At 44.7% G+C, this 13,864-nt stretch overlaps 1 protein-coding gene across 4 annotated transcripts in view; it reads left to right on the top strand.

Annotated features, from left to right (window-relative positions):
• Positions 1-13,864, top strand: part of PDSS1 (decaprenyl diphosphate synthase subunit 1) — a 53,032-nt gene that overhangs the window by 37,970 nt on the left and 1,198 nt on the right. For all 4 annotated transcript variants that reach the window (XM_017535505.2, XM_017535508.2, XM_017535506.2 and 1 more), the window contains 3 exons: positions 4,582-4,662; positions 4,808-4,921; positions 11,215-11,295. In XM_017535505.2, coding sequence (XP_017390994.1) covers positions 4,582-4,662; positions 4,808-4,921; positions 11,215-11,295 — 276 coding nt within the window. The remainder of the gene's footprint in view (positions 1-4,581; positions 4,663-4,807; positions 4,922-11,214; positions 11,296-13,864) is intronic.

Below are 13,864 nucleotides of genomic sequence, written 5' to 3'. Positions count from 1 at the left end.
TGCCTCCCAGGGTCAAGCGATTCTCCTGCCTCAGCCTCCCAAGTAGCTGAGATTACAGGCACATGCCACCATGCCAGGCTAATTTTTGTATTTTTAGTAGGGACGGGGTTTTACCATGTTGGCCAGGTTTATGGGCCATCTTTATATTTTTAATTTTTGTGAATTGTCTGTTCATGTCTGTTGCCTGTTTTTCCAGTGGATTATATTGCCTTTTTACCTCTCCGTTTTTAAGGTTTCTTTATATAGAGAGAATATTGTCTTTATTTGTGAGATTATGTTACATGTTTTCTCCCAGTGTTTTCGTTTGTCTTTTGGCAACACCCTGTTTTGTTATTTTCTTTAAGATGAGTCTCGCTCTGTCACCCAGGCTGTAGTGCAATGGCACGACCTCAGCTCACTGCAACCTCAGCCTCCCAGGTTCAAGCAATTCTCCTGCCTGAGCCTCCTGAGTAGCTGGGATTACAGGCACGTGCTACCATGCCCAGCTAATTTTTGTATTTTTAATAGAGATGAGATTTCACCATATTGGTCAGGCTGGTCTCGAACTTCTGACCTTGTTATATGCCCACCTTGGCCTCCCAAAGTGCTGGGATTACAGGCCTGAGCCAGTGTGACCAACCCTGGGTTTTTTTGTTTTTGAGATGGGGTCTCACTCTGTTGACCAGGCTGGTGTGCAGTGGCAGGATCTTGGCTCACTGTAACGACTGCCTCCCAGACTCAAGCAGTCCTCCCATCTCAGCTTCCCGAGTAGCCGGGACAGGCACGCACCACCATGCCCCGCTAACTTTTTGTATTTTTGGTAGAGATGGGGTTTCGCCATGTTGCTCAGGCGATCCTTCCACCTCAGCCTCCCAGAGTGCTGGGATTGTAGGCGTGAGCCCCACTGCACTAGCCCTGCTCTCTACTATTTTTGATAACTAAGCCACAGTACATGTGGATTGGAATATATCTCTTAACTAATGGTGGGACAAACACACACTCCATAGATAGAGATGCTTGATAAATATCAAGTGCTTGTCCCCTGCCAATACAAATGGTCTTCCCAGCATTTTGTTGTTTTTGAGATAGTCTCACTTTGTCACCCAGGCTGGAATACAGTGGCACGATCTCAGAACACTATAACCTCCAACTCCCAGGTTTAAGTGATTCTCCTGCTTCAGCCTCCTGGGTAGCTGGGACTACAGGCACACGCCACTTCACCTGGCTAATTTTTGTATTTGCAGTAGAGACGGGATTTCAACCATATTGTTCAGGCTGGTTTCGAACTCCTGACCTCAGGTGATCCACCCACCTCGGCCTCCCAAAGTGCTGGGATTACAGGCGTGAGCCACTGCGCCCAGCCCTTTCCAGTTTTGTTGAGACAAGGCTTGTGAGAATGTGATGCAAGTTGTGAACCTTCCCCAGAAAGAAGTGCATATGCACAACACAGCCCGGCTGCATGTGCTCCTAACAAAACAGTTAAGCTCCACTTTGACTTAATCATCTTCATGCTCCACCCACTCCCAGAAAGATGCAAATTGTTTCTGATGCTGAGTGCAGGCCCGTGCACCTCTTTGCTGCCTTGTATGTTGTGCTATGTTGCATCTAACTTGTGGCAGTTTTCTGTTTTCCTGCCACAGATGCAGGCAGTCCTTACCTGGAATGGGGAAGCAGGACTCTCTGGCATGGTGTTTATGCTACCCCACACAAATCTGGGATAGTTGAAATCTTAGCAGTAATGTCCTTTGCCATGTCGGGCAGAAGCTGGCTGCCCACTACGTAAGCTCTTTCTGTGTCGGCACGTGTGGACACGGAGGGGCCGGTGCAGGGAGACTGTAGCTTTGTGCTTACGTGGACACAGTCCTTGACCTCTTGGAGCTTCCGTTTCATTACCCAGCATAGACTCAGCACAGCTAAGTGATGAAGAGAACAGTGTCTGAAGCCAGACTCTCTGGGATTGAATTCAGGTTCCAGCATGTCGGGGCTATGTAATGCCTGGTACCCTCTGTGCCTCGGTTTCTTGAACCTCGTGAGTGACTTAAAATGGGAGAACTTGTAGAACTTGTAGAACAGTGCCTGGCACATAGTGGGTGCTCAGGAATTGTTAGCTTTTATCATCACCAAGCACATAATCCATATTTGTGGGGTATTGTGAGGTTTAGCTCAAATCATACAAATGTGCACCACACATTTTAATCCATTAAGATGTTTAGAAATAGATTTTTAGGCCAGGGCGTGGTGGCTCACACCTGTAATCCCAGCACTTTGGGAGGCCGAGGCAAGTGGATCACCTGAGGTCAGGAGTTGGAAATCAGCCTGGCCAACATGGTAAAACCCTGTCTCTACTAAAAATACAAAAATTAGCTGGGCATGGTGGCATATGGAAGCTGAAGCGGGAGAATTGCTTGAACCAGGGAGGTGGCGATTGCAGTGAGCCCACATTGTGCCACTGCACTCCAGCATGGGTGACAGAGCAAGACTCTGTCTCCAAAAGAAAAATAAGATTTTTAGAAAATCTTTCACTTTTCAGGAAGAAAGTTTATACTATCTGTGGCTCTGGGTTGAGGAAACAGCATTAATCTCAGAGCTACAGGAGATTGCTTCACTATCGGTTACTTCTAGGAGGATCTTGTCCCCAGTGTCATCCTGTTCTGAGCTCAGCACAGCCCAGGCTGCCTGTGCTCCCCTTTTGGCCAAGTTGATGGATATCTTAGCTTCTCCCAGTTTCTCCCAGGGTGCCTGCTTGTGGGAAGGTGTTTGCTGTTGAAAGCAGTTATGAGCATGTTGTTCACTCGGCAGTGGCCACCTGACCTTTTATGGTGTGTGCAATTTTATCATGTGCTCCTGGCCAAGCGCTACATAGTCAACAGACTCCATTAAGTTGGCAAAAAGCATTCTCAGGCTGCGGACATGATGTGATCTGGCTTTAGTTGGCAGAGGTGCATGGACACTGCCCAGGCTCCTGTTTCTGGCTCCAGCGGAGGAGGAGGAGGATTATTCAGAATAACGGCAGACAGCCGGGTGCGGTGGCTCATGGCCTGGTAATCCCAACGCTTTGAGACGCGGAGATGGGAGGGTCCCAAGCCCAGGAGTTTGAGGCCAGCTAGACAACATGTGAGATTCCATCTCTGAAAAAATTAAAAATTAGGTAGGTGTGGTAGTGCGTGCCTGTAGTCCCAGCTACTCAGGAGACTGAGGCGGAAGGAACCCTTGAGCCTGGAGTTCAGTGTTACAGTGAGCTGTGATGGTACCACTGCCCCCCAGCCTGGGCAACTGAGTGAGGTCCTATTTCTAAAAAGAGATGGTAATAATGACAATAGCAAACACACATTGCATTCTAACCAGGCGCCAGGCGCCATACTGAGGGCGTAAATGCGGCCTCACATCTGCTTCTCACAGCAACCCCACAAGGTAAGTGCTTGTGATTTCTACATCATACAGATGAGGAAACTGAAGCCAAGAGAGATTCAGTAACATGCCAAGGTCACATGGTACGTGTAAGGGGCACGAATGCAGCCCCACAGTCTCACGGCAGAGCCTGCGGCGCTGTACCACACTGACGCCTGAGCAGAGTGCCTCGCTGACTGGAGAGCCACAGAAGCGGCGCCAAAGGTCAGGGGACAGGGTTTCCTGGCATCCACCAGCCTGACAGAAAGACAACTGTGCAGTGCGCCAGCTGGCTTTCTCATGGAGCGTCAACAGAGACACTTCCTCTCCAGCAGAACACAGACCATCTCTCCCCTCCCCACTGTTGGTTTTACCCAGGCTTTGTTTTCTGAGAAAGTGGCTGGGCCTGCTTAACATGCCTAGCAGGGCACTGGGAAATGTACTTCAGCGGCTGGAGCCAGCTAGCTTTCTGGAGTTTTAAAAAGACTTTCAGAAGTTCTATTTCTCCCCCATTGAAAGGAGGGGAAAGGGTTTTTATACAGTCCCTTCTTTTGAGAGAAATGGGGAAACTGTGGGACCAGTGAAGTTCCTTCTGATAATAAAAGAATGATGTCTGTGTCTGAAGCAGGAGGGTTGAGACTACTTTTATGGACGTACTAAGAAACAACTGCATTCAGAAACAGATGAAATTACCAAAGATGAAAGGACTACAGATGTGGAAATGTGTGGCCGCATCGTGTGTGATCACATTAGTATCTATTCCTGAAATAAGGGATAAATTGACAGATTACTAAAGCCAGCAGTAGTAATTGGGCTAGTTTGCTGAGGGCTAGAAGTCGGTATTTCACAGACTGGGATCTGTTTCTTTTGCATGTAAGTAGGGTTTACTTAGCATATTACCAGCAGAACCAGTCCAATTGTAGCTCAGCTTTTCCTAAGCAGTGGGAAAGGCTGCTTATGCTGCCTGAAGGTCGGGGCTGTGGAACGGTCATTTTCTTAGAATTTAACAACACACTCTGAGACTGAAATTCTGTGTTTGGAAATGTGATTCTGTACATACTTGGTGTCCTTCTGATGTCAGTGTCTTCTGAATGTGCATAATCAGCCCCGCTACTTCCTATTTAAAGGCATACACACATGATTTCTTCATCCAGGGATTGGCTGCTTTGTTGCTGCCTGGAAGCAGCTTATCTCAGAATGCTCTTTCTGTTTCAGGTCTCTGTTCTAGGATGCCCTGACCCAGTGGTGCATGAGATCGCCTATCAGTACGGGAAAAATATAGGAATAGCTTTTCAGGTTGGTGTGCTTTTTATTTATAAGAATGGTGGTACAGTGATACAGTCAACATTCTCCCCTAGTGTGTAATCGTGAGAATAGTAAGAATGAAGGCAGCGATGTTGGCATGGCGGTGCTCCTTACATCCCATTTTTCCTTTTGTCAGCTAATAGATGATGTACTGGACTTCACCTCATGTTCTGACCAGATGGGCAAACCAACATCAGCTGATCTGAAGCTCGGGTTAGCCACTGGTCCTGTCCTGTTTGCCTCTCAGCAGGTAGGTTTTATACGTTTTACAAACTCCCTTTGATGTGTCACTGGATAGCCCCACAGAATTGATGTCCCATGGCACAGTGGATGGGATGGCATTTAGATTAGAGATCGCAGGTCTGCATTTGATCCTGGCTCTGAGTGAGATGTTGGGGCTGGTCATTTCACCTTGCTAAGCCCATTTCCCCATCTGTAAAATTGAGAAGATGGCCACCTTCCTCCCAGGGTGGTGGTGAGGTTTAGCTAAGATCCTATTTAAGGTCTTTGTGTCTTGTGGTGTGCTGTAGGCATTTGAGGTAGCATCATGATTATTTCCATACATCTTGGGAACCGGCAAGGTGAATGGTTTCCACATCTTGATTATAGGACTGGAGTTTGGTGGTCCTCAGAGCCCCTGAAAAAGGCACAGGAAGCATCAAGGGCATAAGAAATTCTTCAGTTCTAGAAGTGTAATGAGATTATGCTGCTCTGAGAGGGGCCTTAGAAGTTAGGCCATTGCCTCAAATTTCAAGAATTCAGTGAAGTGCGGCAGACCCAGAGTTCCTCCTTCTTCCAGATGAAGGGACTGGGAAGTAAGGAAGTCAGTACAGCTGCCCTCGCGTCCCCCTTTAATGTGAATGAAAGGCTTAGGAAGCTTCAAAGATGTTCCCACGACTGACAAAGCAGACAGACATCCTTACAGCCTCCTCCAGATGCTGGCCACATGGCTTTGGCTGTACTGAATGTTACTTGAAATAAGTGAGACATTGCCGGGCGCGGTGGCTCACGCCTGTAATCCCAGCACTTTGGGAGGCCGAGGCGGGTGGATCACGAGGTCAAGAGATCGAGACCATCCTGGTCAACATGGTGAAACCCCGTCTCTACTAAAAAATACAAAACATCAGCCAGGCATGGTGGTGCGTGCCTGTAGTCCCAGCTACTCAGGAGGTTGAGGCAGGAGAATTGCCTGAACCCAGGAGGCGGAGGTTGCGGTGAGCCGAGATCGCGCCATTGCACTCCAGCCTGGGTAACAAGAGTGAAACTCCGTCTCAAAAAAAAAAAAAAAAAAAAGACATTAGCTGGTGTTGGGACATCTTGTTAATAGATTTTCATCTCAGTAGTACTTAATTTGTTATGTAGCAAAGCAGTAACGTTCATCACTGTGCCATAAAATTAAGCATTAGCTCTTTGGTCTAAAATTATAGTAATTTTTGGTCTTTCAGAGATTTTGCCTTTATTCTGTCTTCACATTTACAAAGGTCAATCATGTCCTCCATAGAAATCAGTGATTCCACTGTGATACAGAAACCACGGCCCCTGCTTTTGGTGGGTTTCTGATTGGAGAGGAGAGGTTATCTTTCACTCACTATCTAGCACAGCCATTGGCAGCGTGATTCTTACCAGGGGAGGCCGATGTCCTGGGTGGCTGGGCCAGGCTACTTTGGTGACTTGCTAATGGACAGCAGAGACTGGAGGAATAAGGGCTATGAATGGAGATGTTGGGGTGCTTTGTAGGAACACCTGCCCTCATTATTACAAGGCTTCCATCCTGTCAAACTCTGGAGGCTGAGGGAAGAAGTGAAAGGTATGCCGTACATAGGTCCTTTCTCCCAATGGTGACTTGCTAATGGACAGCAGAGACTGGAGGAATAAGGGCTATGAATGGAGATGTTGGGGTGCTTTGTAGGAACACCTGCCCTCATTATTACAAGGCTTCCATCCTGTCAAACTCTGGAGGCTGAGGGAAGAAGTGAAAGGTATGCCGTACATAGGTCCTTTCTCCCAATGAGACTTACTTGCCAGCCCAAAATCAAGGAGCATAATACATGTGCCCACATTTAACAAAAATTTATAAAATCTCCTTTCGTACATTAAGGCATGAGTGAGGAACATCTGAGCCGTGTAGATGTTATGCTGGGGATTATAAAAATGAGTCGTTGGCTACCACCTATACGACTGCAAACATTACTTTCCTACATAGTATCTGTCAGTAATCTACAAGAGATTGAAAAATGCTGGGTTTAAAAAAAAAAAGAGGAAGAAAGATGACTGTGCCCCAGGCTACAGTTTGTGTGCTTCACTGGGAAATCCCAGTCATGAGGCGCCTACTCACGCCCACCAGACAGCAGTGTTCTCATCTGCTCATAAGGCAGTGAGTTTAAAAGAAGGCACGTTACAGCCTCAGAAAAGGGAACACAGAATGAGTCCAAGCAGGAAGTGACTCTGAACAAGACTCATTTCAAAAGTAGACTGATGTTTCTCTCTTGTGACACATGGGCCAGCAGTTAGCCAAATAAGTATTTGTACGTTGTATTCTAATAAAACAGCAAGGTTCAGCTCTGTTGTGGAATACACTGTCAAACAAGAGATTCTTAGCAAGAAATGTGTCAAAAGATTTATGGGACTAAAATTAATTCTGGGTAAAAACAAGTTCCAAAAATAACATAAGAATGTGCAGTTTCTCCACTTACTGTGTTTTCAGTTTACAAAGGATCCGTTCATACATTATCTCTAATCTCACAACTCCTCTTTGTGGTAGATAACGATGGTGGCTATCCTACAAATAAGAAACTGATGCTCAAACCTTGCCAAAATTAAACATCTGGTAAATGGCACAGTAGGGAACTGAACAAGTCTAAGACCAGAATTTATTTCTTATATCTTACGTAGTGTTATTACCACTGGTAATGCTGAGAAGTTAGTAGCTATGACACCCAACAGGCCTTCCCACAGAGCAGGTAACTGACTCCAGGCACTGATGATACTCCCAGCATCCTGTGTCATGTCTTCTTTATTGTGAACATACCTACTTAGTGGAGTCGTTCTGAGATGTGTGGAACCCTTTCCCTTTGGTAGGTGAGTTTTGTTTGCTGATGAGATAGTCTTTGCACTTTTCCATTTGTGCATACTGGACCGGGACAAGCATTCTGGGGAAACCACCATTCCCTTTTTTAACTTGCCATGGCGGGTTGTTTTGGAGTTTGCTCCACGCAGCACCTGACAGACACCTTTTCTTTGGAATTCCTTTATTTTTAACATCTCTCTTAAGGGGTTTCCTGATAATAGTTGGTTCAGAGGATTTAAGAGAGGTTTGGGAATTTCTGGAGGAGTCCCAGGGATGAAAGGATGACAGTGTCCTTCCATGCACGTATGTGTACATATTTTCTTTAAGAACAAAAACTCCATGTTAATTGGATTTTTTGAAAGCTTCAGAAACAAAATGGAGGTGCTTTCCTTTCTCTGGTGAGACTATATTGCTTTACAAATATCTCTTTAAAAATCTTTCCTTTCTTCTGTTTCTCTTCCTTATTTGATAAGTCACTAGACCTAAATGTCAGGCTGCAGCCACGTTTCCAGATGCCATCGCCAGCCCCTGCACCAGCTGCACAGGCCTTATGCTATCGTGGTGACTCGTTGGTGCCTCGGTTACCCAGGTTTTGTTTGGGTAAAGTCATTTATGGGTCGCCTTGGCGGTCCAGTTTATGGACGGATTTCACACTTACAGCACGATTTATCCACAGGTGGTTTTCCTAATCTTGAAGGCAGCACCTGAGCAAACAGTTTTTATTTCTCACTAAATCTGCAGGCAACTACTCCTCCGGCTGTGTTTCTTTTCTTTTCCACATACACACTAAGGGGCCTCGGGAGTGCCTGGGAAGAGTTTGATATTTGCATATTAAAATTGCACACACAACATGTTTGGAAGGAAGGATGTAGTCACTCGATGCAAATATTTTTTCAAATTTTGCTTTCTCAATGCTTTTTATAGTAAAGGCATCAGAGAAAACCACCCAATCAGCACATCTTCCTACACTTGCTGGTACTGTAGAAAAAGCTTGTACATCATAAACAAGATAATGTCACCAGATGCCTAGGAGAGGATCACATCGGTGTTAATGATAAAACCTTCTAGATATCCAGTATTGGTATGTGGTATTAAAAAAACAGGCTGTGTGTGTGGTGGCTCATGCCCATAATCCCAGCACTCTGGGAGGCCCAGGCAAGAGGATCACTTGAGGCCAGGAGTTTGACACCAGCCTAGGCAACATGGCAAGACCCCATGTCTATAAAAAATTTACAAATTAACCAGGTGCATGCCTGTAGTCCCAGCTACTTGGGAGGCCAAGGTGGGAGAATCACTTGAACCTACGAGTTTAAGGCTGCAGTGAGCTATGATTACACCACTGCACTCCAGCCTGGGCGACAGAACGACTCTCAAAAAATAAAACTAAAACCTATTTGATTTGGCTTTTTTACTAAAAAAGTTTATTGGGACTTCCCTGATTTCTTTCTAGTAGCTTGTTTTCTCCTTAAAAGACCAGTAACTAAAGGAAATTACTGGTTTTCATAAGAACTAACCAGTTGCTGGCTCTATAAATTCTGTAAGGATGTTGGCAGTCTCTACATATTTAGAGCTTTGTTCTGACACATATTTTGGTCCGAAAAGAACATTCTTTCTTCGTCTGCGATCATTTGCCTGAGGCTTTTCTATGTATGCCCTATTTTTTCTTCTAGGATTACTAACACCTTGGTCATGGTTACAAGACAACTTATTTCATCCTTCAGGTTCACTGCCAGGGAAAGCCTGGCAGCTGCTGTTAGCACTGACGTGGCCAAGACCAAACACTCTGACATCTTAGAGCTCAAGGGCGGGGCCATGGAGATGAGGAGTCTAAGACCCCAGGGACTAAGGAAGTCATTCAGCTGTGGCAGCTGGTGGCCAAACCAAGACTAGAGCTTGGATCTAGGAAGTGAAGTGATTTGGTGTGCTGGCTTTGTATTCTGTTGATGGTGACAGTTCTAAATAGTTCCTACGTATTACAGAATATAGACTTTACCTTCAATTTCTTTTTTACCTATTTTTTTTCCTGTTCTTGCTGTCAGCTTAATTCAGGCCTTTTTTTTTTTTTTATAACCTACTACAGTAACCTGTTTGTTCCATCTCCATGACTCTTAATTCCATAGTTCTCAACCTTGGCTGCTCATTAAAAATACCAGGGTGGGCAGGAGGCGGTTGAAACTCCTGGTGCCCAGGCTAAACCCCAAGCCAATATAACCAAAATCTCTGGGAACAGGATCTAGGCAACTGTATTTAAACCTCCCCAGGTCAGGTGCACTGGCTCACACCCGTAATCCCAGCACTTCGGGAGACTGAGGTGGGCAGATCACCTGAGGTCAGGAGTTTGAGACCAGCCTGGCCAACATGACAAAACCCTATCTCTACTAAAAATACAAAATTAGCCTGGCATGGTGGCATGCATCTGTAGTCCCAGCTACTAGGGAGGCTGAGGTTGCAGTAAGCTGAGATTGTGCCACTGCACTCCAGCCTGGGTGACAGAGCAAGGCTCCGTCTCAGGAGAAAAGAAAAATCTCCCCAGCTGATCCCAGTATGCAGTCAGTGTTATGCACCACTGCTCAAATCCACTCTACACACTGCTTAAGGCAGAGCTCTGCACATAAAGCTCTCGGCTCAGAAAACTCAGTAGCTTTCAGTTGGCCCTCAATTTAGTACTTAGCGTAGAATGCCCAATTCTCATCCTCATCCGAGGCCAGTGGCTCTCAAAATGTTGGTAGAGATGAGATACCGGTGTCACCTGGGAATCTGTTAGAACTGCATGCCTAGGCCCCAACCCTACTAAATCGGAAACTGAGGGAGGCCCCACAGGCAGTACAGGCATTAGGAATGATACGATCTAAAGTTTAAGAACCATGTTGGGTTTTGTTGTTGTTTTGAGATGGAGTTTCACTCTTGTTGCCCAGGCTGGAGTACAGTGGAGTACAATGGCGCAATCTCGGCTCACTACAACCTCCACCTCCCGGGTTCAAGTGATTCTCCTGCCTCAACCTCCTGAATAGCTAGGATGACAGGCACGCACCACCACACCCAGCTAATTTTTTGTATTTTTAATAGAAATGGGGTTTCACCATGTTAGCCAGGCTGGTCTCAAACTCCTGACCTGAGGTGATCCACCTGCCTCGGCCTCCTGACGTCCCAGGATTACAGGAGTGAGCCACCGTGTCCAGCCAGAACCATGTTGCTTTAGATACGTACTTTATTCCCCCTGCCTCTCTTACTCAGTGTTGGGCTAGGATAAAACATCAGAATAAACAAGGACTAACGTCTCCTCCTGTACACTTACCGCAGTGCCTGGGCATAGACTGGATGTCTCTTAGCTTTTGATGCCACAATTTATTGCTCCCCAACATCATCAAGACATTTAATTACATTTTTGTTGTTTCTTGTTATTTCCTATTGTTACAAACTAGTGTTAGAACACTTGTTTCTCCCCAGAGAAATAAATAAATTTTCTTTTTGGTTAGTTCCCAGAAATGAATGCTATGATCTTGAGACGGTTCAGTTTGCCGGGAGACGTGGACAGAGCGAGACAGTATGTATTACAGGTAAGACTATTTTTAAAAGCAAGGCAGCAGCAGGAACAACATGGCAAAGTCCTTTAATCCAAAAATGTTACATTTAAACTAAAAATTAAATTACAGATACAAGACTGGTCAAATCTTGATATGAAAAAAAAGTGAAGGGAAAAGTCAGTTTTCTGATTTTTTATTAATTTTCATTTCTCTTCTAGACTACTTATGAAAGATTTTAACTGGTCTTGGGTAAGGCTCAGACATTAATGTAAGGCACCTAAGTGATTCTGGTGAACTGTTAGGGTTGAAGCCCAGTAGTGTGGAGCCAGCCTTCCCTGTGTATCCATCCACAGAATCACTGGGCTGCCAGTCACCCAGCTTGGCTCTAGCCTCATTCATGTCCCCATCTGGGCTGCAGCTGGACTGCTGCAAATAGTCAACTCATAATTGGGCTTTCCTAGTCCGTCCTATGTGACTGTTATAAAAGTACTAAAATGATCATTCAAAAAAGTTAAACCAACTTAGGCAAATATACATTTATATAAATGTTTTTCTTCTAAAGGAAGAATGGTTTAACCCTGTTCAGGGGCCAGTGGCTGGTTTCAGATATATTGCCACGTATCTTCAGAGCTTTTCTGTGGAAGCCAGATCCCTTTGCATGACTTGAGTTTTGGTGACTGACTGTTTTGAGAATGAGCCATTTCCAAGTGCACTGTCATTTGCAGCCAGCAGACCTACTGGATGAGATGGAGGGAGCGAACAATTGTTACAAAGCAACTGTGGCATGAGATCTATACTTAGTACAGTACTTGAAAGACTTCCAAGTAATTACCTTTCAGACTTTTAAAAGATTTTAAAAAGCAACCTCCAGCCCCTAAAACGTTATTTTTCTCTTTTAACTGACTGTACTGTTAAGCTTTGTAATTTGCATTACTGCTGTTTTTGGAGAATGGTTTGAAAGTACTGTTAAAAACTATGGGAGCGAGCTATAGCTGATAAAGAAGTCAGTATCCCTGGGAGAGGTTCTGGCTTCAGAAATAACGTATATTATTGAGGGCTGGAGTGAGAAGTGGAACTGAAAAGCAGGAAGTTAATTGTAGCACCGATGGAAAATAGCAGAGTTCCAGCAGTCCCAGCCAGAAATGCATTTAGAGAAAAAAAATCCACGGGAATGTTCTCTAAACATGTTCTCCAAAATTCTAGCTCCCTGTTCACCCACAGAGCTTCTAGTCCCTATTCCCTCATTAAATGTGAATAGACAACTCAAGATTACAAAAGAGTTGACTAAAGCTTGCTAAACAAAAGAATAGGACCAAAATAACAACAACAAAAAAAAACTTGGGAAAAAAAATAAGAGGATCCAAAATGATACCACATTTACAAAACAAGTCAGGATCATACTTTTTAAATGAGTAAGAGCAAGCTCTAAGAAACTGAAAATGACTGTGAGGAACAAACCCCAAAGGGCTGCAATGTGAAACTGAGAAAATCTTCCCAAGTGTAAAACAGAAAGAGGGAAAAGTGAAAAGTAAGAGCTAAGAGGACCAGTACCATCATGTAGCAAGTACTTCAGGAAGAAAATAAAAGTGTCCTCTCTGCAAGGAAAAGGTGTCAAAACTGGCTCAGTAAAAGGCAAAAATACTGGATGCTAGAAGGCAGTGGAGCAAGGTCTTCCAAATGAGGATGACACATTTTAAACCTAGGATCCATTAAATCTGAAGGCAAAAGAAAGTCACCACACATCAGGACTAAAACGTTGACTTCCCATGAACACTTTCTGGGTAGGTTATTTGCAGATGTACTTCAGCAAAATGTGTGGAAAACAGAGAAGGCAGGCTTCTGTACAAAAAGGCACAGCAAACTAAAATGTGTCATGTTTTAAGCAACTGGTATAGAAAATCAGAAGTCTTTCAACCACAGTGTTAGGAATATTCTATTCTAAATGACAGAGGGGGCCGGGCACAGTGGCTTGTGCCTGTAATCACAGCACCTTGGGAGGCCAAGGTGGATGGATCACTTGAGGTCAGGGGTTTGAGACCAGCCTGGCCAACATGGTGAAACTCCATCTCTACTAAAAAGCCAAGCATTAGCAGAGCGTGGTAGCACATGCCTGTAATCCCAGCTACTTGGGAGGCTGAGGCACAAGAATCCCTTGAACTTGGGAAGCAGAGGTTGCAGTGAGCCAGGATCATGCCACTGCACTCCAGCCTGGGCAAGAGACTCTGTCTCAAAGAAACATATTAAAAAGAAATGACAGAGGGATCATGAGCCATGGAGAAAGAAATAGAATTATAGTACATGACTTGATTCTGCAGTAAATATTTTTACATAGAAATGATACTTCATTAGTATTTGGCTTTTAGAGAGAACCAATATTTTAAAACATGGTTACGGAATAGAATGTGTATCTATAGTGTAACGGTATGGTTACAGGAAGGACAGGAGCACTGGTATACAAGATAAAATCAGAAGTTTGGCTACCTAACAGAAGTATTCAACAAAATAAAGAGAGCAGTGTAATGATCAAATTAGGAGGCACAGTATGGGTAGGCTAAATCCTCATCTGAACAAAAAGGTAACAGATAATTACTAACCTTGTTAA

The sequence above is a fragment of the Cebus imitator genome, unplaced genomic scaffold (assembly GCF_001604975.1).
Source record: "Cebus imitator isolate Cc_AM_T3 unplaced genomic scaffold, Cebus_imitator-1.0 Scaffold92, whole genome shotgun sequence".
In the NCBI taxonomy this organism is placed as follows: domain Eukaryota; kingdom Metazoa; phylum Chordata; class Mammalia; order Primates; family Cebidae; genus Cebus; species Cebus imitator.
The sequence above is the reverse complement of the archived record's forward strand: the minus strand, read 5'-3'. Positions and strand labels throughout refer to the sequence as shown.